The sequence below is a fragment of the Enoplosus armatus genome, chromosome 9 (assembly GCF_043641665.1).
Source record: "Enoplosus armatus isolate fEnoArm2 chromosome 9, fEnoArm2.hap1, whole genome shotgun sequence".
Lineage (NCBI taxonomy): Eukaryota > Metazoa > Chordata > Actinopteri > Centrarchiformes > Enoplosidae > Enoplosus > Enoplosus armatus.
In genome coordinates, this window is record NC_092188.1 from 12,304,218 (window position 1) to 12,327,654 (window position 23,437).

The window sequence follows — 23,437 nt, forward strand, 5'->3', positions numbered from 1 at the left end:
ATTAAAACCCATCCGTATTTTCAGCATGTTAAATATAGATGTGTACTTGTAGTTTAATTTAAAGGCAAATAATGGGTCCGCCTTAACTCTGAAGGAGACGTGTCTCACAGGAAGCGCGTTCGTTACGTCGAGGAAACAGGCGCCATTGTGGTTCCAACATACAGCGCGATTAGCCTGATCGCAATGGTTGATTTGAGCCAACATGGCGTCCGCACAGTAGAGTTTCATGACAGTTCTTGCTGTTACGGGCATCTAGACGAGCATAATCACAGGTTTCCAAACTTGGACAAGGTAGCCAAGAGATCCAAAGGTAAACAAAAGTATATTATAATTAAATTGTATGGAGATGTAGTTGTGGTGTTCAGTTACAAAGACAACTGCCCACCAGGTTAGCTATCTAAAACGGATTATAATTTCATTAGCTAGCTAACTACATAGGCTAGTATCCATAATCATATCACTGTAGCTAATTTAAAGGCACTTAAGCTACTTTTTCTAACGCAAACAGTTATCTAGCTAACTAAACCAGTCTAAACAAGTCTCATTTATGTTATTGCTATCAGTTTGACTTCTTATTCGCAAATTCAGTGCCATCTATTTGTTTTCTGTTAATAGTCAGGAAATGAAGTGCGTCACATGGTAAAAATTATTAATTGAATTATGTTACAAAATTTCAAGGACAAATTATTCAAGTTCGTCAACAATGCAGCCCTGAAAAAATTTTCTTATTGGCATCAGAGGGTGGTTTCATAAGTCTCTGGTTCCTTCTGATGTTTATTGTGTTCGCAAACTCCAAGTTTTGGATTGTTTGAATGCGATTGAAATTGAATTTTCTCTTTGATGTATCTCAGGTTAAGGCAGTCACTCCTATGAATGTTTAAACTCTTGTGAATATACGCCTTGTACTATCTGCGCTCATCAGTTAATCTATGATTCTTTGTGATATAGTGACTTACAATGTGTTTAACTGTATTTCAAACCAGCATTGTCTTTTAGTAAAATATATTCCAGATTCAATTTGAACTTTATTCATTCTTGTGTGCAGGATGGCGCGGGTGGTGTTCCTCCATCCAGACCTTGGTATTGGTGGAGCAGAGCGACTGGTGGTCGACGCTGCTGTCGCTCTGAAGTCTCAAGGGTGTAGCGTTCAGATTTGGACGGCCCATTATGACCCAACACACTGCTTCTCTGAGACCCTGGACCCAGAACTGCCTGTGGTACGTTAACATACAACTTACTGCGTAATATTGTCCCTCAAAGATACACAACAAAGACAAAGAACAAGACACACACATGTGATTTCATTGTTTCTATTACTCTTCTGATAGGTATGTGTGGGTGACTGGCTACCCACCAGTGTGTTTGGTTACCTGCATGCCCTGTGTGCCTACCTGAGGATGATCTATGTGGCCCTCTACCTGGTCTTCTTCAGCGGGGTGGAGTACGATGTCATCTTCTGTGATCAAGTGAGTTGTGTCATACAGGAACTAACGATCTGTCTGTTTGCTTCACTCGCTGGAGTTCTTGGAGAACTGTCTCTGTTGCTCAGAGAATAGCTTCCATTGTGTCTCCCTTTTTGTGTCACACCCTTTAACTATACCACATCATGAAATGGATACTCCCTTGCCTATTTTCTACTGTTTTGTCTTAAACACAAATACATACAGGTACCACCTTTCTCTTTCACACAGTTAGAGTAAAGAGAGAACTCAGTATTCAAATTTGACACTAGAAGAAGTCTCACTTCTTAATTAAATAAAACTGCAATCAACCAAAACATGTCATGAAAAGGTCACATAGAGCTTTTACAATATTTGTCTTAGGATGTTTATTTAGTGGCAAGATACATTATTTAGTATTAACACAGTATGTCTTTTATAGTTATACATTCTTTACTTTTTAGTGCTTTATTTTATTAGTTTTATTTTGCTGCCATATTTGCTTCTGATTAGCCAGGAAGGAGGAACATTTTTTTAGGGCAGGCATGTACATTTTTATTCTTCCCCTTTCATTGCACTCCAGGTGTCAGTGTGTATCCCGGCGCTGCGACTGTCCCGCCACAGGAAGAAGGTTTTGTTTTACTGTCACTTCCCAGACCAGCTGCTGACCCAGAGGAAGTCGGCCCTGAAGAAGCTTTACCGTGCTCCCATCGACTGGCTGGAGGAACGCACCACTGGCATGGCTGATATGGTGCGTAACGGCTGAGGGTTGAAGGCTGTCTGATTGCAGGGTAGGGATTGTGTCACTGTTTCCATTTTATTTCATCCAGATGGAAAAGCTAATTTCTATAGCATGGTGGTAAAACATGCTCAGAGAGAAATAAAGAAAAGACGCAGCAATTAAAATTAAAATCCTGAGTTTAACAGTAAAATGAGTTACAACATTTTTTATAGCACCAGCCAGAAAATCTCAGGCGTATACTTATAGATTCATATACTGCATATAATATAATTATAATGCATATAATAAGCTATATTAATACAGGAATTTTCAGTGCTATCCCAGTCCGTAAAGCAGTAAATCATCATTTTAAAAGTCAAGAAAGGTAAAAGAGTGAAACGGTAACCAAGTAGATCACCTGTTATCTCTTCTACAGAACTGTAATGTTAGTCTTCTCGACTTATCACATATTGCATACGAATGACATAGAATATAGGGGAAGCTCAGGAAAAACAGAGCTACTGTACTTACATACAGACTTTTTTTATTTTTGTTTATATATGTGATGCCTTGCAAACATGCAAAGATGGAGCTATGTGTTTCGCTGTACATGGGTTAGGCAATATAATGAAGACACCTATCAAACTATAAAAGACATTAACTGGAGAGAGGTACAGGTTGCCGTAAAAAAAAAAAACCCAAATAAATATAATATTTTTTTATAGCTCAGTGTTTTAAGTTTGCTGTGTTGTACAAACCTGCAATTAACAACCCAGAAATACATTCTGTTGTCAAATGAAGTTTGTGTGCCTACAAACAAATTAGATTGCAATTATACACTAATTAAATACTGCTCCGTTAAACAAATTATTCCAATTATTTTGTATCTCATCCAGATGTTGTTTAACAGGTGAGTGTCACTTCCTGACTGAGTTTGGCTCTTGATAACTGCTAAAACTGTAGTGTAATAGAATAAACAGCTTAAATAAACCAAAGTGATCATTTAAAATGTGATACAACCTGATCTCCACAGGCAGGCTGTTGTAAAAGCTCAGGGCCCTGATAGAAAGGAACTGACATTTCGTTTTTAGTCTAGACTTTAGGATAATCAAAGGCCACCGGCTGTCATCCAACTCATACGGAATTAAAACGCCTGTGATATATGTGCGATCCTTATGAACTAATCTCTCTGTACTTCCTCTTTCTCAGATTCTGGTAAACAGCCAGTTCACCGCAGGCGTCTTCAGGGAGACCTTTCATGGTCTAAGAGGAGTCCAGACTGATGTCCTCTATCCCTCCCTCAACACGCATACCTTTGACCAGCAGTCCGCTGAAGCACAAGGCCTGGAAGGGCTGCTCCCCGAGGGAACCTCCTGCCTGTTTCTCTCTCTGAACCGATACGAGAGGAAGAAGAATCTGGGGCTGGCTCTGGAGGCTCTCGCAGCCCTGAGGAGCAGCCTTCCTCCAGGCCAGAGAGCAGGCATTCACCTGGTGGTGGCGGGGGGCTACGATGACCGAGTTACTGAGAACGTTCAACATTATACCGAACTGAAAGAGCTGGCAGCGCAGATCCACTTGGAGAACTGTGTCACTTTCCTGCGCTCCCCCTCTGATTCACTGAAGGTGGCGCTGCTGCGGGGCAGCACAGCTGTGCTGTACACCCCAAGCAGAGAGCATTTTGGGATAGTTCCCGTAGAGGCCATGTACTGCTGCTGCCCTGTTATAGCGGTGAACTCTGGGGGCCCCCTGGAGAGCGTGGCAGACGGAGAGACCGGTTTCCTGTGCGAGCCCACGGCAGAGGCCTTCTCTAAGGCCATGGAGAGGCTCGGTAGGGAGCCTCAGCTCCGCAGGGACATGGGACAAGCTGGGAGGAGGAGGGTACGAGATAAATTCTCTCTTCAGGCCTTCTCAGACCAGCTGTATGGGTACATTGTCAGGCTGAGCCAGTGATGTGAAAGCTGGAGGAGAGGCAGGAGACTGTGACAGTGGAAAAATTGTCCTCTACTGAACTGTGAATTGTGGGCGACTGGGGTGTGCAGAGAGGTGAAGTGGATGTCTTCTAACAGAGAATGTATTTGTATACGTGCAGGGAGGCAGAGGGGTATTATGAGGACTTAGAGGACAATCAATCAGCATTCCCCTGGAGGGGTTGCTGAGAGGAAAAAAAGGACGGAATCTCTATACCAATTAAGAAAAGCAGCGCAGCAACCGAGAGCCTAGCAAATGAGCGTACCAAAAGGATTGATTGTTAGAGTGAAATGTTTTGCACTGTGTATGTTATTTTTTCTTGCTTTTCTACAGTAGTCTTTGTCTTTGTGTGTTTGGGGGATGAAGAAGAAGAAGAATGTAGTTACAACCACGTGCCGTCCCAGATCGATGAGCGGGATGCTTTCCACTACTTCCTGTCCGCCCAGAGCTTTGTTCCCCTCCTTGCATTCAGAAGATGCTGGCCTGTCCGTGACTCTTGCTGCTGCGCGGGGGTTATTAGCAGATGATAGAGAGTGTTTGGCTTTATTAGAGGCCTGGCTGATGGGTAGTGTGTCTTTGTCTGGGTCATTATCAACTAGGAGAATAGCAGAAGGTCATTGTGTCTGCGCGCTGGCCTCCTCAGCTCTCCTACTGTATAGAAATGCTCTTATTGACATTCCTGAAGTCTTAATAAACAAGAGGACACATAGTTTCCTGACTCTTATGGGGTTTGCTTTGTTGGTAAGTTTTTTTGGCCTTTGATAGAGTTTGCTAAGGATTTTGTGGGTGAGCGTGGAGGCACAGAAAGGCTGTTAATGTTGTGCCATCCCTTCTTTACTTTTCATTGAACAGATTTGATTGTGCCTAGAGTTGTTAAATGAAACATTCTCAGACAAAGTAGCAGCGAAGGGGTTTTATTTTTGCTCATCAACAAAGTCAGATGACAGATGTACTTAAGAGGCTCCACAGAAGATCTTAAGTTTCTGTCTCCATCCGTTGATGCATTATCATTTGCAGAGTTTCAGTTGTATCCACATGTGCATCATTTTTTTTCTTAAAGGGAATCTAAAAAAAGAGTAACATTAAATTACAGACTATAGATCAAATATTTACCTCTCCACTCAATCACTTTCACTCAGGTGTTTTTGAACCTACCTGGTTGCACACAGCGCGGCCATATCGAACAAATGTGGCGAAATGCTCACTGTTGAAGTTCATCAGGTCGTATTTGAACTCCTGGTGCAGAAAAGTCTCGCAGCAATTCCTCATCACCTCCTGTGGAGAAGGAACCAGGCTGTGCTTGTTGTTGTTGACCCTGATGCAAGTTCCCAGAGGCACTTTGATCTCTGTAATGTGCTGTGTGCAGATTCTGGTCTTCTTCAGAACACGATCACCTTTTGACTTTGGGACCATTTGTTGAAGAAGGCTGCGGCAGGCTTTCTGCGTCATGTTCTCATCTTAGTGTTATGGGGAAGTAAAGAAAGAGTGCATAAAAGTAAAATAACCTGCTACGTTTTTATGCAAGTCCTACCTATGCAGTCACACTTCAGTTTCTTACCTCCCACTCCAAAATGGATAACACGGCATTCTCCAACATAAACACCCCAAAGAGACAATCCTGACCATGGATGCACAAACTCAATCAAGTCTCCGATCTCTGCTGTGGACACACTCTGATCGATCTAAAGAAAGAAAGAGCAAAGTTAGAGCAGCACACGGTATGCTTTTATTCTTTCCACTGGATTTCCTCACAGAAATTGATATTTATGATGGAAAGCTGAGAAATTAAAAGTGGACGGACATAAAATCAATTGATTTGAGGTTTTTTTTTGTTTTTTTTTGGAGAGCAACCTGTAAAAATATGGGACAAAGTTATTAAAGTAATTAGATTCAGCACTGAATAAAAACATAGTCTCACTGTATGATGTGGGATTCCTCATGTTGAGATTCACACATAATTACACGTTAAATTAGAGCCAGAGTTTTCTTAGCGCTTGTCTCCAAAATACCTTTACTCTTAAACTGGAAAACATGGTCAACAAACATAAACATGCACATACCTCGATGGGACTGTAGCCTCTGCTGCATCTGGATAAACATGTCTGGATATATTAAATAGTTCTCACCCGTCTGCTTGTTATTTGGGCAAAAATGCTGTTCCAGTTTCCCAAAAGGTCCATTGTTGCTGTGAGCTGAAGTCAACAGACAGACTGAAGTGCGTTTTCCAATTATTAGGATGCTGTAAACCGGTTGTGTAACAGTTGCAACGCCTTCATTAGCTGCAGATAGCCTTGACTGTGACCGTTTCAAGATGACATGCAGCCTAATATGTTACCTATTAATCTTATATATGCTCTATTCTATCAGGTTCACACTGTGAGACAGTCCTTCAAAAGTAAATTATTCTGATATTTGTTTCAGTTTGTTTAAAATGTGTGGCTAACCTGCATTGAGTTTTCAATTCCCACTTCTCATATTGATTCAGATATTTCTTCAGAGTCAATTTCAAAAGCTGAAATGCAAAGAAACCAACAGCGATACCACTTGTTTTTCAGAACTGAAAATGATTTGTCCCTATAGGTCCAATTAGTGCAGGTGGCCTTGGTTTGATTTTAAATAGATACTAAAGTCTAGCATTTGGAATATCACACTGATAGACGTCAGTCAATTTATGTTAGTGCTCCTGATATTTTTGATGTGTATAAATAGAGTTAAAAACATGGAAATATATGTATATGTATAGGCTAAGAAATCCCAGTTCTATATATCTGTTTGTTCGGTTGTTTGCTTGGGCATTCAATAATAGACACAGAGATATTGTTGATTATCTTTATTGCCATTTTAAGTTTTTAGGACTCTGCTTCGTGAGCTCTCATAAAAACAAAACAACAAACCAGATGACCAAACATAAAACAGTGTAAAAAGGTTGTGCGTAAAACATATTTTAAGACGATAAATGGGCGTAACATTAATGACTTGGCTGTTATGCGTAAGCTCTGTGGTTCTCAGTTTATAAATTAGAGCAAATGTGGTGTTTCCCTCTTGACCTAATGAAATCCATGTTGCTGTTGTTTTAAACGAGTCCAACACCTGTGATTTTCATATTTAACTTATTAATTATGGATGACATGGCCCTTTATGGTTGAGAAATATTATGGAGCTTTTGGCTTTTGAAAGCCTTCATGAAACATACAAAAAAAACATGGTGCTCAAGAAGAAAACAAGGAGTTTCCAGTTCCCGTGATATACAGAGAATACATTTCGTGAACCTTATTTTAAGAGCAAAGAAGGGGAACTCAGAAATGAACCACAGAAAACATTTATAGATAGTTATATGAATGCAAAATGCTACCAGTGCAAGAATCGGAAAGCAGCAGAGTGTTTGTGTGTGTGTTCCTGCAGTGTTTCCACATGCAGAGACATTAAGAGCAGATGATGAGGAGGGCGTTGCTGCAGTGATTTAGGGGCCCCGCTAGGCAAGATGATAAAAAGGCCCCCTTGGAGCCTGTATGGGAGGGAAAGACGCACGGACAAAAACACACAGCAGTAAACACTCGCCAGGCTCCGTTCAGTGTAAATGTGTCCCACTTTACACAGAAAGTCTCTTTTCCATCTCTTCCTGTTCTTTTCGCTCTGTGCAGAAACTGTCTTTAGCTCAAAGTTGTGAAAGAATAATCGATGTCCCTTCCCTACCCCCACCCCCCGCCTCCCGCCTCCCCTCTCTCAGTGCCCTGTGGTGTGGTGGTTATTGAGATCACGGTGTGTCTGAGTGGCAGTGATAACCGGTACCCAGGTGCCACTGGCACATGGTGTTTAATTAATTAATGAGACCGCGGGGTTGGTTTTCTAATTCCACCTAGCCAGTGCCGGGGTGTGGGCGAGATAGCCGTGAAATGTTTAGGTGTGTGTTTTCAGGCGAGGAAGGGAGAGATGTATGTGGGAGTGTGTGCGTGTTATGGGTATATCTATTTTGTTGGCAGTTTGGGAGCTGGTCTCCTTGTTAGTGGAATATTAAATATGTATGGAATATTTTTACTCGTGACTTTTAATCACGCCTTGTGATTGGGAGTTAATCATGGGCTAAATGAAGCTGATGATGAGAGAAACACCGTTAGTGTTAGTACATCAATCTGAACTTCCTCCGGCACTCTAACCAGGTCATGGACTCATTGCCCTGAAACAGAGAAATGTACGTGGAATTCAAACATAAAGCAAGTACTGGATGGTGTTTAGAGCAGTGTACGGTGTGTGTGTTCTGCAGCTTTAAGTGTAATGAATTGGGTGATGTAGGGTTAAGATATTAAGAAGTCATTTAAACCGTTTGTTAAAGTGTTTGTTATGTCTATTTAATTTGTTAGGATAATTTTAGCAAATGTAATACAAACAAAATGGGAAGAAAACCATCTCTCTCAAAACTATCCCATTTCATTTAGTTCCAGAAGCCGGAGGGCATGTGTGAGAAATAAAAATTGTGGTAAGACTTTTACCAGAAACTGAAACAACCTCAAACACCACCCTGATAAATCGTCATGTGACGTCTTGGTACAATTCAAATGTGAACGACTCAGTTTTCTTTATATATAGTCCATCAATTAGTCATGCGACTTTACAAAAGAAATATACAAATCACCATGGACACAAGGTAGACCTCCACAAAACATTATCTTTTAAAAACAGTTTTTAACAAAATACAGAATACAAAATACTTACATTTACTGTGTGGCTTAAAAGGTCAACAAAAGAAATATAACATTCAAAGCTTTTTTGTTGGTGTACAATGAAATTCTTAGTTCCTCTCTGATTGACATCTATAGAACATAAATACTTAAAAGTTAAAAAAGGAAGTTAGAACAGGAGACAGACAGATTGGAGGAAGGAAAATCACTTGGTCCCTTAAATTAAATGACAAAACTGTACAACAAGAGTCTGTCGTGCTGCAGTAGTGCAAATTGTAAGGTAAAGTACAGTTAGATGTAAAATACTGTATGTTCTATGTTCTTCCTATTTTATCAAACAAAAACATACAAAAATGACTTTTCTCTTGTAGTGAAATTTTTTTTAATCAGTGATCAATGGAAAAATAATAATGAAAAAATAAATAAATCTAGACCTACAAGATTATATTCCTCTGTGATGCATAATGTAATATAACATAGGCTTCCTTCTCGCTCCAGATATTTTCACATTTTGCACACGAGACAGGAGGAGTTTTACTGTTGGATAAACGTAGCGAGGAGAGAGAGCCTTCCTGGTTATGAATGATAGAATATGCTTAAACAATAGAAAATCTGCATTTGTATTCACAGCTCATCTTTAAGAGCTGTTTTACATGGTACATGTTAGCAAGTTATGTATTTCACTCTTTACTGCTTCCATAAACTATTCAAATATATTAGCTTACACCACATAAATGTTAACGCTGCACAACTCTAACACTGAGCTGATATCACAGAGGAGAGGAATGATTTACTAAAGCTACATAAAACTCTTCTCTCTGCGGGAGATCACAATAAAACTTCTATAATCTGTGATAGTGGAATATTATAGATAGCCTCTATAAAAATAGCTTTATTGCCCAGGAAAAGAGAAGCATTACGACTTGTTCTACCTTGTGTGTTGTGGTTTAAACCATCTTATAGCTTAAAGATAAACGAGTCCATAGATTTCATACATCAGACGTCATCTAATTCACAGTAGGTTTATCCATAAAAATGTAAGGAGTCTTGTTTCAGATGTAAAGTTATGAGGGAATGTCCACCAGCATTGATGGGACGCAGTCAGATAAGAAACAACACAAGATAACACTAGACAAAATAAAACACGTAGGTTGCACACTCTGTTCTGATACACAGATATATAACTTATTGATAAGATTAATCAAAGTTTCCACACAGCAATGGTGTGCTTCCGAAGTTTAATGTTAATGTTTCATTTAAGCTGTGACACACACATTTTCTGGTGTAAATATTATTTGGTACTGTCACATTGTTACCTTGTTGTCATGTTTTCTACATACCAACTCCAGATGTTCTTATTTACAACCAAAACATCTGGTGTATTGGCTGAAAGCTGTCAGACTACATTTTTGTTATTGAACAGTTTGAACCCAGGAATATTTGTACCCTCTCACAGCTCAAGACGGCCAAGTAGCATTATAAATAAATCACTCCACAATTGGTACCCCAAACCCGCCCTGCAGTTTAGTAATGAAGATAGTATCTGTGGTGATATGAGAGTTTAAGCCAAACCATCGACATGACAAGCAAACTACTTCTTCATATAGCTCGTCTGAAACTTAAAAGGGTAAATGGACACTGGAGGGGGGAAAAAACGATTATGACTTGGCAAACAACAGCCGGGATCAGTGACTTCGTGGAGTCTTGTGGATGTTGCCAGGCAACCAGATGAGACTACCTATGCCACGTTCAAGTCATATCTTTCACATCATACTTACAAGACACCAAGTCAGAAAAAAATGTTCACGTCAGCCTTCTACTTGTAATTCTGAGTTGGAGATATTGGAAATTTCTGACAGTGACAATATCTCCCACTCACGGAAAAGAACTATAAGTGGCAAACTGGTGACAAAATGGCTGCAAAGACGCCATCGCTGGCAGTTTCATCTAAATTAAAGATCAATATTAACACTAATATAATCAGTTCAGCTAATTCAAGAACGACTTTGTACTGCTTGTTTGTATCCAGTTTCACTTGTTCGAATCACTCCAAATATGCAACACAGAAAGTGTAGCTAATTCAATTACAGTATGTAACTACAGGGCTGAAACATGGGTAACCATCTTGGGAACATGTGAAGAAATCAGACTAAGTTCAGGTTTTCCTGCTCCCATTCTGCTGACATTGCTTGAATGGAGAATATGTAGCAATGTCATCTTCCTATAGTTAGCTGGCTAGCTAGCTTGTTCGCTACATTAATGAAAAAAACGGCAATAGAATACACCAGAGTAGAAGACATCAATGCAGCTGTAGAAGTTGTTCACATACAGAAATAACTCTTGAACTGACATATTTCGTTCACATTTTTCATTGTGAAAAACTTTAAGTTTGCTACAAGCAACCACCACTGCAGCTTCTGTGTCAACAAAACAAAATACCACCCCAACAAGAAATTGACTGACATGAAGACAATGTCAGGCTGAATAAAACAAAATGGCAATTCAGTCTGATTATCAGCTAAAGCTAATCGCCTCCTGGCTCCAGCTCCATCTTTTACGCACAGACATGAAAGTGTCATTGACACTTTTCACATCTAACTCTCAAAAGAAAGTGCATACGCTTATTCTCCAAAATGTTGAACTATTCCTTTAAGACAGGTCAAAATACTAATATTGTGATCTTTCTGCTTTCATTCATCTGCCGTCTTAAATTTGTGTCCCAGATAAGCATAAGTCTGAACACACACAAATACACACAGATGTCCTGGCTCCCTGGTTGCTCTTCCTGGAGCAGCAGGGTAATGCAGGAGGAGGAGGAGGAGGGAGGAAGAGGGGGGGGGGAGAAAGGGAAGAGGCAACAGGAGAACAGACCTCCCATTGAACTTGGCTCTCTTCCAGCACTCATTCACGCAGTAATCAGCTGTGAGTCAGTCAGTCATTCTGGCTTTAAACAAACACATTAACATTTGAGTGCACATTACGCGAGCGCTCACTTGCACACGCACAAACACATGCTGTCATCACATTAAACACACCCACACACACAACCGGGCACAGCTTAGCTCCCTGGGTGTTTCTGCTGCTCTCTTACCTGCTGCATTTTTCTGATTTTCAGGCTTTTCGCCCTCAGAAGGACTGTTTGTTTCTTTACAGACGTTGGCCTGAGGGGTGCGTTTGGTGTAGTTCTGGTGGGGACTGGCTTAGGGTGACCACAGGGGGTGGTCTTTTGTGATGAGGGTGATGGGTTGGCATAGACAACAGTGCATTTGCAGGGTGTGTGTGCATACAGAGAGAGGATGGCTTGGTGCACCCTGATCAAGGGATACCATCCCCCACCTATGGCCCAGAAGGAACTCACGCTCGCCTGCGGGTATGAGTCCACAGCGCTGTGCAGGAGAAGCCGAGCAGACCCCCACACAGCTGGGGAGGATAACCTCCGGTGATTACACTCACAGGGGTGAATGTCAATCACGCTGTCTGCCTGAATGTGTGTGTGTGTCTGCATATGTGAGACAATGCCCCTCGATTGTTGATGCAAGTATGCTTTATGTACAACTATACAATCTTAGTGTGTGTGTGTGTGTGTGTGTGTGTGTGTGTGTGTGTGCGCGCGCCCAGTGCCCAGTGATGGCCTGTTAGATTGAGCTGTCAGTCGGCAGGCAGCAGATGAAGATTAATGGAACGCGCAAACAATAAGAGGCTGGCAATGATCATAAATATGCTAATGGCCATTATCAATACACACTCACTGACATGCATAAGAGAGAGTGTATGTGTGTGTGTACAGTATTCATGTAGCAAAGATTTGGGATAGGAGGTGATTCAGGTTACTGAGTTAAAATCGTTCTCCCTCCCATCGGGATTCACACCAAAAAGCCACGGACACACACACACACACACACACACACACACACACACACATATTTTTAGACTGGCAGTGTGTTGGCTGACTGATGGATGGGAGAAACGGGCGTCCCATGTGTTATGTTTGGGTTGTGGGCTATGAGAGGGAGGGGAGGAGGGCTCATTGAGTAGATGACATGATTGGTGTCGCATTAAAATCTGTTTATTTAGTGTTTGTGCGTGCGCGTGTGTGTGTGTGGGTGTGTGAGAAGGGCAGTGGATAGCGATGATGTCTGTGCCAAGCCCCTGATTAAGACTACAGGTTCAGCTAATGGCACAATGAGAGGCTGATTGAGAGAGGAAGAGATGGAAAAAAAGAAGAGCAGCGGGAGATAAAGGGGATAGATAGACAGATCTATTCACTAAACTGATGATGGGGCTCTTTGTTGTCTCATCCCATTCTGTGGTTCTCAGGGGTCCTTCCTGTGTCTGCAGCATACACTCGTTTTTTAAATGAGAAACCTCTTTCTTTATCTCTCTCTGCCTCCCCCTCCTTTCTCTTTTTCTCCCCCGCCGCCCATCTGGGTCACACAGCACACAAGAGAAATACAGGGGCCCCGAACTGAAACCTGGTCGTCCACTTCATCACCTGGAAACACGCTTCTTAACCTCCTTCTACCTACTTTTCACCCCCGGCCGTCTCCTCTCCTGCCGCCGCCCGTCCACTTTTCTCTGCTCTACTAGGGTCTGCAAAGCCCACTGGGAAAAGTCGGGGCTCACGGGGCTCTCCGACCTTCCTTGTCCTTTAAACATACATGCACTCTTGCAGACACACACACACTATCCGTCCAATCCTGATGGAGTGTGTAATTTGTGTGTGGCAGGGTGGCGATGGATGGAGCATGTAATGTAGACATAGGGAAGTGGTTATGATTGGGGCTAATGAGCTCACAGGGGACGCTGGGATAGAGGAGGCTGGCCAATGGAAGACTTGGCTCCGATACACCTCTCTGGAGGGTCCCTGCTGAGCTGAGACCCTCGCGGCCCCATGGGGATTTGTTTGTGTATGAGTGTGTGTGTGTGTCTAGGTAGTTCCTGTTTGAAAACCCAACAGTCCCTGTGGTCATTATGCACTCATTCTGCTGAGCTGGTTATTATTGCGCTCCATGGACAGGGGTAGTTAAGCATTTAGATGTTGTATCACATCGGTTATATAGTCAAGGTCACTGCCAACTGGTAAGACAGAGGGACTTTGGAGTGCAATTGAGCAGAATACACTGCTCTTGGAAGCCAGGCAGAGCAAACTCATAGAAACTCAGTGATGATTTCTAACACTGCATCAGTGGGAAGTGTGGGTGTGTGCGAACAGGTGTGTGTGACAGTGTGTCATTCTGTGTGTGTCTCATTACCATGCATCGTGTGTCAGTGTTGTCCAGGAGGCTGAGCCTCGGCGCGGTGCTCCAGGGGAGAGTTATAGATTACTGGCTGGAGCAGGCAGGGGCCAGGGGAGCCGCTGGAGCCCAGACCCGAGAACTGTAGGCTGGGCACGGCTCTCAGCTCATCAGCCTGTCTCTCGAGGCTGCGGAGCTTAACCTGGAGCAAGGCTCTGATTAACCAGACTAATGACGGTGCAGCCCCCAGCTCCCACTGCCCAACACCATAATCACTGCTTAAGGCCCTGGCCAGTCGGCGTGTCTATATGGAGAGAGAGAAGTGTCACAGCTTAATGGATAAGTCTACTGACAACAAGCATTTTAAGTCAGCTGCCAATACAAGCTTTGAGAGTCACTCACATGGCAGGACACCAGTGTATGAGAGGCTGGAATGAGATCAAATACATTCAGAGCTTAAATACATTTTTTCTGTGTTTGTCAGCTGTACGTGTTCATGTGGCTGAGTGATGCATGTGAATGTGTGCCTCTGTGTTTGTGTGTGTGTGTGTGTCACCACAGTTGGAGGTGTTTAATGAGTGCTGATCGATGTCTCATCTGTGCCGCCTTATCTCTAAAGCAAACATTTCATCAGCACAATGGAACCTTTCAGCCTTTGGTACACACAGAGACCCCAACAGGCAAACTGCACAAACCAAACTGCGTATGCAAATGGGACAAAGACAGACATGCTTTTGTTCATACCCCACTGTTACAGAGAATTACCCAATAAGTGTAATAAGCACACACCAGTAAAGATGCGTGTCTTTTTAGTGTCTTTGAGGGTGTGAAGCTGGGAGGGGTGGGGTGGAAGTTCATTTGCTCTGCAGACAGAAGAACATGCCAATAGTGCTTTCTGTCCTCTGTGAGTAAAGTGATTTCTGACAACTCCTAAATGAAGCCCTGGGGCGACGAGGCCTGCAGCTAGATCACAGGCCTGTTTTATGACTGTTTGTGTGTGTGAGAGAGTTAGAGGTAATAGCTTGGCACTATAAGAGGGGTTGAGTCGATAAGTGATCTAGCCTCTCTCCGATAGAGAATGAGGTGGGGGGTGTTATCGTTGAGTTTAGATGCCAAAATGAGACAAAACCGACAAGTTTATTTCTGCAGCTGTATGAGGGAATGAAAGGATACCTCTGCAATGCTTCGACACATATGGTGTTAGCCATGAGCCACCGAATAGTAACAGAACAAAAGGAATGAGGAGAGGTGAGATATCAACTTTAATTTTAACAACAAAACCCATTAAAAGACCAAAATCAGCAATAGCTTTTTACTTCCCTACGCTGTCCATGCCAATCAGCCCCAAACCCATTTGTTCAGTATAAAACGTTTAGTTTATAAAAGTCAGGTCAGGTCACAGGCATTTGATGACGACAAATACATTTGGTGCACTAGTGAGTATTTACGGCAGCAGGACCGAGTATGTGGGATAGCGCCGGTTGTGCCTCTCGTGTATTGCCATTACAACTGAGTCACAGAGCTAAACATCAGTTTTGCTGAAAGATGAATACCCAATGATCTTTGAAAAACCCAGAGGGTCATTTAACAACAATTTTCCTGAAACCCTAACCATCTGGACAAAATAATATTCTGTCCACTGTAAAATAAAAAAGGTTTTTAACCCATTTCCCAAGTTGTGACTATGAGTCCCATCCAGGAAATGACATGCTTGTTTTGTATGACACAAAAATATAAACACAGTAAGCTCTGTGGCACAGAGCAGTAAGCTACAACAGGCTTTGGCGACACAAACAAAATTGTTAGGATCACTTCATTGGTGGTTTTTGTCCTTTCATAGGATTTATTGACAGTAAGAGAAATCTAGAACATCGGCAGCTTTATCCTGTAAGGTGACAGAGGGAGGAGAAGAAGCAGTTGCAGAGGAGATATGAGTATGCAGGACTTATGTTCAACTGGCCAGTCTTCACCGGTCTACAGGGGCTGTTATTGACTGACAGCCCTGACTAAGTCATCCACATCGCTGCTGATCCCCCATAACATCCAGGGCTTACCTTGTGTGTCTGGACGTACAATTGTGGGTGGCTGGAAGTGCACTGGACATGTATTTTTCTATGAGTGTGTGTTCATGTGTGTGTGTGTGTGTGTGTGTGTTTGGCTCTGCCTTTACAAGTGCCGGTTGATGGCTAAGCAGAAGACAGATCCAGGCATGCACTCATAGCAGCTGTGTTTCTGAATGGATCCAGCGGCCATTGTTCTCCTGTCACTAACTCGTCTCTCAGGCCCAAGAGACACACCGCTGACATTTACCAGACCCCCACCCCCAACCCTCCTCCCAACCGCCTGCCTGCCTCACCCTCTCCTCATCTCCTCTCTCTCTCCTACTGCTTCCATCAAGTCCCTCGCTCATTCTCTCTTTCTGTCACTCCATCTCTCTCTATGGCATGATGTGCAGGGACAGATGTGTGTGGATGTGTGTGTGTGTGTGAGACAGAGTGAGTGTTTGTGTTAATGAGTGGCCCTTTAAGGCTATTAAGATAAGATTGGTACGCCCAGAGTCCCTCATTACCCAGCAAGCATTGCCCCCTACACTGAATGGTAATTGGGAAGGAGAGAGAGAGAGAGAGAGAGAGAGAGAGAGAGAGAGAGAGAGAGAGAGAGAGAGAGAGAGAGAGAGAGAGAGAGAGAGGGTGGGGATAGAAGTGGAAATAATAGGAGGATAAACGAGGGATAATTGGGCGGATCGAGAACAAGAGGAGCGATTGATCAGGTTGATTTGTGTCTGTAGAGAGAGATGGTGTGAAGAGAGGGAAGGGTTAAAGGTCACGCACTCTTATATGTACACACACGTATGTGCACACGCATGATACGAAAAAACACACATGCTTTTACATGTATGAGAGGATCCTCTTTAGACATGCAAATGTAGGTATGTGCTGTATATCTCCAATGTAAAATTAAAAAGCACAGATGCACACATGCTGGAATATGCATGGAAACTCAAAGTGAAAAAAAGTGCTCACATGCCATAGGTTTATATTGTTATGGGTGTTATTATTTTATTATTTCAGATGCGCAGATATTCATCAGACTTTCATGTGTTTTGGATTTTTAAAAAACAGTTACATTGCCAGGTTGTGTGTTAATGTGTGTGTGTCAGTCAGCCTTTAATCTCTTTGACAGTCATTGCTGTCTATTTACATGTTCAGTCTGTTTCAGGTTGTGAAACACCAGCAGCACCTACAGGAAACAGACATGAACAACAAAGTTTCTCAGCCTTTTTCGTGCCTTCCTGCTAAAAATCTAAAACTCGCAGGATTTTTGACACTTTGATAACTTTTTAGCCAAATACTGAACAATTACAGTAACTTAACTTGTTATATTGTATATGTAATCAATTTGGGTAATTATTTTAATTTAACCAAAACCATGAGTCCAAACTTGCTTAATTTGTAAATAAAGGTGTGTGATAATACATTAAATATGGTTGTCTACAATCAGCGCAATAGATTATAAGATTCTGATGCAAATGTTCTGTTAAGCTTAAGCAGTGATAACTTTTACAGAGTGTAGACCAAATGGACTGACTCATGAACTATTGAGGAAATCAGAGAATGACGATGACTGGACGCAGATCAAGTGTAAAAATATTAAATTTCACTGTCACCCTTATGTGTCTCTATGAGTCAGAAGACACATTTGCAATTCTGTAATGTTTATTTCTACAAGGGACACAGTAGTTATCTAATGGCTACAGATGCTTCAGATTTCTTCTGCATTTCTGAACTATGGAGATTAAAGTACATTCATAATTTACCAGAGTTTCATCAGCTGTTATTCCTAAATAAGACACAAGCTCATTGAAGTGACTGAAGTCCTTACAAATATGTAGGTAAAACTTTGCTTGTCATTTGTCCTTCACCTGGACAAAAGTTGACGAGTCTATTTAATTCATGGCAGTCCAAGACGTTACATACTGCACTGCATCAGTTGGAAAGTAGTCGCACAGAGAAAGCAGAGAAAAGTAAAAGTGAAAAAGTGAGATAGCAGCCTAAGAAGAGTCTCCTTATGCTGAGCAGAATATGAAGTCCAAACCGTGGCTTTATATCACCATCAAGTGGCAGGACTGAGTACAGCCACCAAAGAAGACAGAGGACGGAGAAACAGTTGATGGATGTGAGTGAGAATGGTTAGATGATGTTACCCTTTTGTTCAGCCGAAACAATGAATATTCATCCATTCACATAATCGTGTCGGTCTAGAAGTTGTGTATGAATTTGGAAATTCACCAGCACTGTAGGTACTCCTACAGGGTCACCTGTGCTGCAGTGTTCTTAAACACGGGGACATTGTGAACCAAATTCACGAGTTAAAGCTGAGCTGCAGAAAACGAAATAATGTGCTCAGCAAATGCAAAGAGGCTGTACAATCCTCTATCTAGATTCAGACGCATACAAATACACATGTTAGACTGATGTTTTTCCTTCAAGAAAGTATAGTAGAAAAATTGCAATTAGATATTAGAAACATGGTGAATAATTTAAAGGCTGATTTCATTAGATTTTTAAACCCAGTACATTTAAATAAATAAAGGATTCCTCCAGTAGAGTTTTTTTCTTGGCCTTGAAACAGCATTAAAACCTTCTAGACTATGACTATGACAATACTTTTATTACCAACCAACTATAATAGCTTTTTTTTAATTTAAGCCTTTTTGCTTAGCTCACCTGTGGCCCAGCTTTTTGAGCATTACATGAGGGGATATGATCCATATACTCCAAATCTGTTTAAGATTGTGTGTGAACTGTTTTGGAAATTCCTCTCCATCTGTGACTGTGGGGCATAATGCCCAATTGATCGATCCTGATAACAGCACGTTGCGGCTCCTCATTGGCTGTTACTGTGATTGACTGAGGAAGGAGATGCGAGAGGGAGGTCGGGCGAAACCATTCATCCCACAGAAAAATATGTAAAGATGAATGAGGTCTGGTAGGCATCTAGATTCGGATTTCTAAGCAGATTTTGGGCGTGTAGCTGAGTTAGACGGTAAGATTACAAATCTGGGTAATTTCGGATTGGATTAGCCTCTTAATCACGCGGTCATCGGCGCTGAATCCCCCCACATCCCTGCGAATAAACAGCCGAACGAGCAATTAGGATGCGGAGATGATTCTTGTGACGCTGCGATGGGAACCTGTGAAGACACCGAAATTCAAACAATAATGAGGATGCGATTTGATTACAAATTGGCTTAGTCGTTTTTATCGCTGCTTTTTTCTCTAAATAACATGATTTTCCTGCGGAGGCTCGTGCAGCTGTTGGCGCTGCTGATCCAGAGCGGATGGTGGGGGGTCGCGCCGAGCCCCACCGATGAGGGAGCACTCCGGGCCGGCCACGGGGAGCACGGAGAGCCGGGACACCAGGAGCCTCACAAGGACTCCTACAGCACATTCGCCTCCGAGTTCCTGGAGTCCAGATACCTGTCCGATGACGGTAAGGGTCTCGTGCATTGTAGGCTACTAAAGATCCCCACTCGGTGGAGTTTGTTTACATGTTGTTATGGGTGTTATGACGCAACAATCAAATTTATAACATGCAAGCTTGTAGCTTAGGCCAGAGGCTGTAGGCAGAAAATGACCATGAGCTGTCTATTTTGTCCTGCATGCAACCTGTCTCCACTGTGCAAGGCCTTTCAGCACCCAGGCCAGCTCCCTGGGGGTAGCTGCTCACCCCCACTTCCTCTCTCTCTCTCTCTCACACACACACATGCGCACACACACACACACAGTGCAGATGGCCTCCCCCTAGTTGGCCCTTTGACTGTTCTCAAAACCAGCATCCATTGTTTTTGTGTGGAACCAACAGAGTGCTGACTTTGCATTTTGCAGGTTATCCATTCCCCACCGCCCCACCAGTGGATCCCTTTGCCAAGATCAAAGTCAGCGACTGTGGAATAACCAAAGGCTGCATAAGGTTAGAGAAGCATACGTCTTCTGCCAGCTCTCACTTTCTGAAATCAGAGCTCCAGCGCAGCTGTACTCCTCGGGGCTGCTTTATCCTAGATGCTGTGTCCTGACTTTAGAAAACTGGAGCTAAACATGGACTTGGGACACTATAATTCATTTAAAAAGTGTCCTAGTTTGGCTCTCACATTATTATGATATTGTCACCTTCTGAACTGAGATCTGTGGTGCCTTTAAAGTGAGCGTGAGTGCTTATATTCATTTGTCTATATACAGATATGGGAAGCCAGGGTGTGATGCAGAGTCATGTGACTACTTTCTGAGTTATCGTCGCATCGGGACAGATGTGGAGTATGAGATGAGTGCAGACACAGACGGCTGGGTGGCCGTAGGTTTCTCCTCGGACAAGAAAATGGTGAGCAGCTGCACAACCTCCGTCCTCCGTCTAGTTGGGGACAGCACAACACGTTTGACAAGATGTTTGACGAGATGATTAAAGGCATAAATCATGTCTGTCACACAAAATGATGTTTACTTCGTCTGACTTTTCTCTTATATTTTGCCTTTTTCTTATGAAATACTGGATTCTTTCTGGAAGTCTGTGAACTCTTTGGGGGTCACTAACAATCCTTCAGGTGTCTCAGAAGGAAAAGTCTTGGTTGAACTGGTCACAATTCATGTTGATAGTGAAGCCATATCCTGTGATGAGGCTGTTAAGAAAACATTTAGGGGGTCACAAGCTAAAAGATTTGGGAAACACTGTTTTAAGGACTTAAATTTATTCTACATTTAATTTAATTTTCCTTTTTTATTTGGCATTTATGTGTTCTTGAAAAGAGGGAAAAAATTGCTTTGTTGAAATTTTGTACCAATCGTTATAAATGCAATCAAAAGTTTAGACCCTCATAATGAAGGTTGTTTATTTATTTAGTGTATTTTCTGATATCTACATAATCAAATGTTTTTTATATTATTTGTGAATTGTAAATTAACAATTCAAAGCACTTACAAAATTGTAAACACTTCTCCCAAGAATGAACTTCAACATATGTGAGTTTGACATTCAGCTAACATGTGATGGACATCAGCTAGACAGTGTTTTAGTTCATATGGTGAACTAAAGTATCTCATTATTAACCCATAAGAACCCAGACCCATTTGGGGAATACACCACAGACCAAGTGGACCACACTGAAGACATTTCTGATGGGGTTTTTTAATACTACCACTTAATGTCAAAGATCTGTGATATTACATATACGTGACATTGGGCGTTTATGGTAAATTTATTCTGCATTTGAAAATAAGTCAACATGACAGTTTTTACTGCTTAATAACACAAATTTGCATTTTTATTTGCATTTTAACAATATATATCAACATTGTGACTTTATTAGTGAGGTTTAACAACAAATTATTTTTCAGAATTGCTTTTTGAAATTAGTTGCTTCCTTCACTTGTGTTTACATGTCACACCACCATTTTGAAAAGGTCCCAACCTGTCACAGTCACATGACGTTGTTTCATATATGTCGCTTAGGGACTTAATGAGTTAAGATCAAGCACAAAGCTGTATAAGGAAGATTCTGGGGCCTTTGAAGTGTGTGTTACACTGGTGTCACCATGGGTTCTTATGGGTTAAAAGAGGGTTTGTCACTGTTGTTTATTATTCCCATATTGTGTATTCACGTGGGAAAAACATGGAAAAGTCATACATGCATTATAATACATTTTATTAAAAGTTTAGAGAATCAGTTGCAGAGTCAAAATGTCTCCAGTCTCATGTAAGTCCAGTCACTGTGTGACGGTTTTGGCAGAAAACTCGGGGGCTTACTTTTATAAACAATAATAGTGTCTGTCCCACTTACTGTATTTATATTTTACATCATAATCTTACCTTTTTTTTCAAGAAATGAATATGTAGCTGTTTGGAATAAAGCTCTTCATTCCCTCCTGTTGCCTCAGGGAGGAGATGATGTCATGGGCTGTGTCCATGACGACAACGGACGTGTACGTATTCATCACTTCTACAATGTCGGCCAGTGGGCCAAGGAAATAAAGAGGAACCCTGCAAGAGATGAAGAGGGCATTTTTGAGAGCAACCGAGTGACCTGCCGTTTCAAACGGCCGTTATACGTCCCCAGAGAGGAAACACTTGTGGACTTACACCTGTCGTGGTATTACCTGTTTGCATGGGGACCTGCCATACAAGGTGATTGATCAAGCTTTAGCATCAAGTCAACTGTCTCCGTAGTTTTTTATGACATCTTACATCGTCTTACCTTTTCCAACAGGTTCCATCACGAGGCATGACATCGACAGTCCTCCAGTCAGCGACCACATGATCAGTATCTACAAGTATGAGGACATCTTCATGCCGTCTACAGCCTACCAGACCTTCAACTCTCCCCTCTGCTTACTGCTCATCGTAGCCCTCACCTTCTATTTACTAATGGGAACGCCGTAATGAAGCACAGCAGGGCAAAAAGAGGGAAGAGAAGATGAAGCAGCAATAAAAAAAAGTTGCCATTTTGGTCTTATGGCACATTCAAGTGTGCACTTTGCACAAATAGACACTGTATTAGATATATTAAACTCAGTAGAGTATATATTCATTACTCTGACAAAGTATTAAACCTATATTTTAGAGGTGTCAGGTACTGCTGTCAGTACAAAACAAGAGGTCTGATAAAAGAGTAGTGTTATAGCATAAACAGGCCAATTATTTTCAGTATTTATGATAGCTTCCAAGCATTTAAAAAATATGAGGACTACACATGCCAATAAATAAACCTCACAAGTCTTCGAAATACTGCATGCACTGGGAAATCTGGGAATGATTTCAGAAACCTGCTGTTCACTGGAGATGAGAAGACAGTGCCTCATGTTGAACCTGGCTGAAACACAAAGGACAAAAGAAACCAAGCGGCTCACAGCTGTTTGCACACTCTTCCTGTCCCTTCATCCTGTTAAGTTTATATAAAAAAAAAAGAAAAAAGATGGTTTATTTGGTGGTTCGTACTATCACAAAATATAGTTTCCCAGGGACTGCCTACAGTTTACTGTGTAAAAGATTTTAATTTACTTTTTCTAATATTTATGATTGGCACTCACAAACTCATCTCACTTTCCCATTATTTCCCCTTTCTCAACCACAGTGGCTGCTGGGTTTGTTCATCAGTACTGTGGCACGGTGGCTGTGTTTAACGGACAGAGAGAGACTGCTACATGAGTTACTATTGCCTACACAAGCAACAGCACAGTGAAGGGGAGCAAACTGTGGATCGAAGAGCAGTTTGCTTGGACATGGACTCATTTCTTCCCCAGGCTGTTATTGTGGCCTTTTGATCTGTATTAAAGATGGATGGATATGTTAAAACACCTCCCACTGAAACAATATGCCATGCTTGTGTTTATTATCAATAAACCTTTTAAG

General features: G+C 41.9%; 2 protein-coding genes across 2 annotated transcripts; both read left to right on the top strand.

The window, feature by feature from the left end:
* The first annotated feature begins 267 nt into the window (after nucleotides 1-267).
* Nucleotides 268-4,852, top strand: alg2 (ALG2 alpha-1,3/1,6-mannosyltransferase). Its single transcript, XM_070912211.1, has 5 exons — nucleotides 268-310; nucleotides 1,046-1,217; nucleotides 1,329-1,466; nucleotides 2,023-2,190; nucleotides 3,370-4,852. Exons 2-5 carry the CDS (start codon nucleotides 1,047-1,049, stop codon nucleotides 4,108-4,110), a joined length of 1,218 nt encoding a protein of 405 aa, XP_070768312.1. The 5' UTR covers nucleotides 268-310; nucleotide 1,046; the 3' UTR covers nucleotides 4,111-4,852.
* A 14,474-nt stretch (nucleotides 4,853-19,326) lies between these two features.
* LOC139290756 (DOMON domain-containing protein FRRS1L) lies at nucleotides 19,327-22,468 on the top strand. The gene is made up of 5 exons (XM_070912612.1): nucleotides 19,327-19,531; nucleotides 19,927-20,011; nucleotides 20,278-20,416; nucleotides 21,967-22,213; nucleotides 22,296-22,468. Exons 1-5 carry the CDS (start codon nucleotides 19,327-19,329, stop codon nucleotides 22,466-22,468), a joined length of 849 nt encoding a protein of 282 aa, XP_070768713.1.
* Nucleotides 22,469-23,437: the final 969 nt, after the last annotated feature.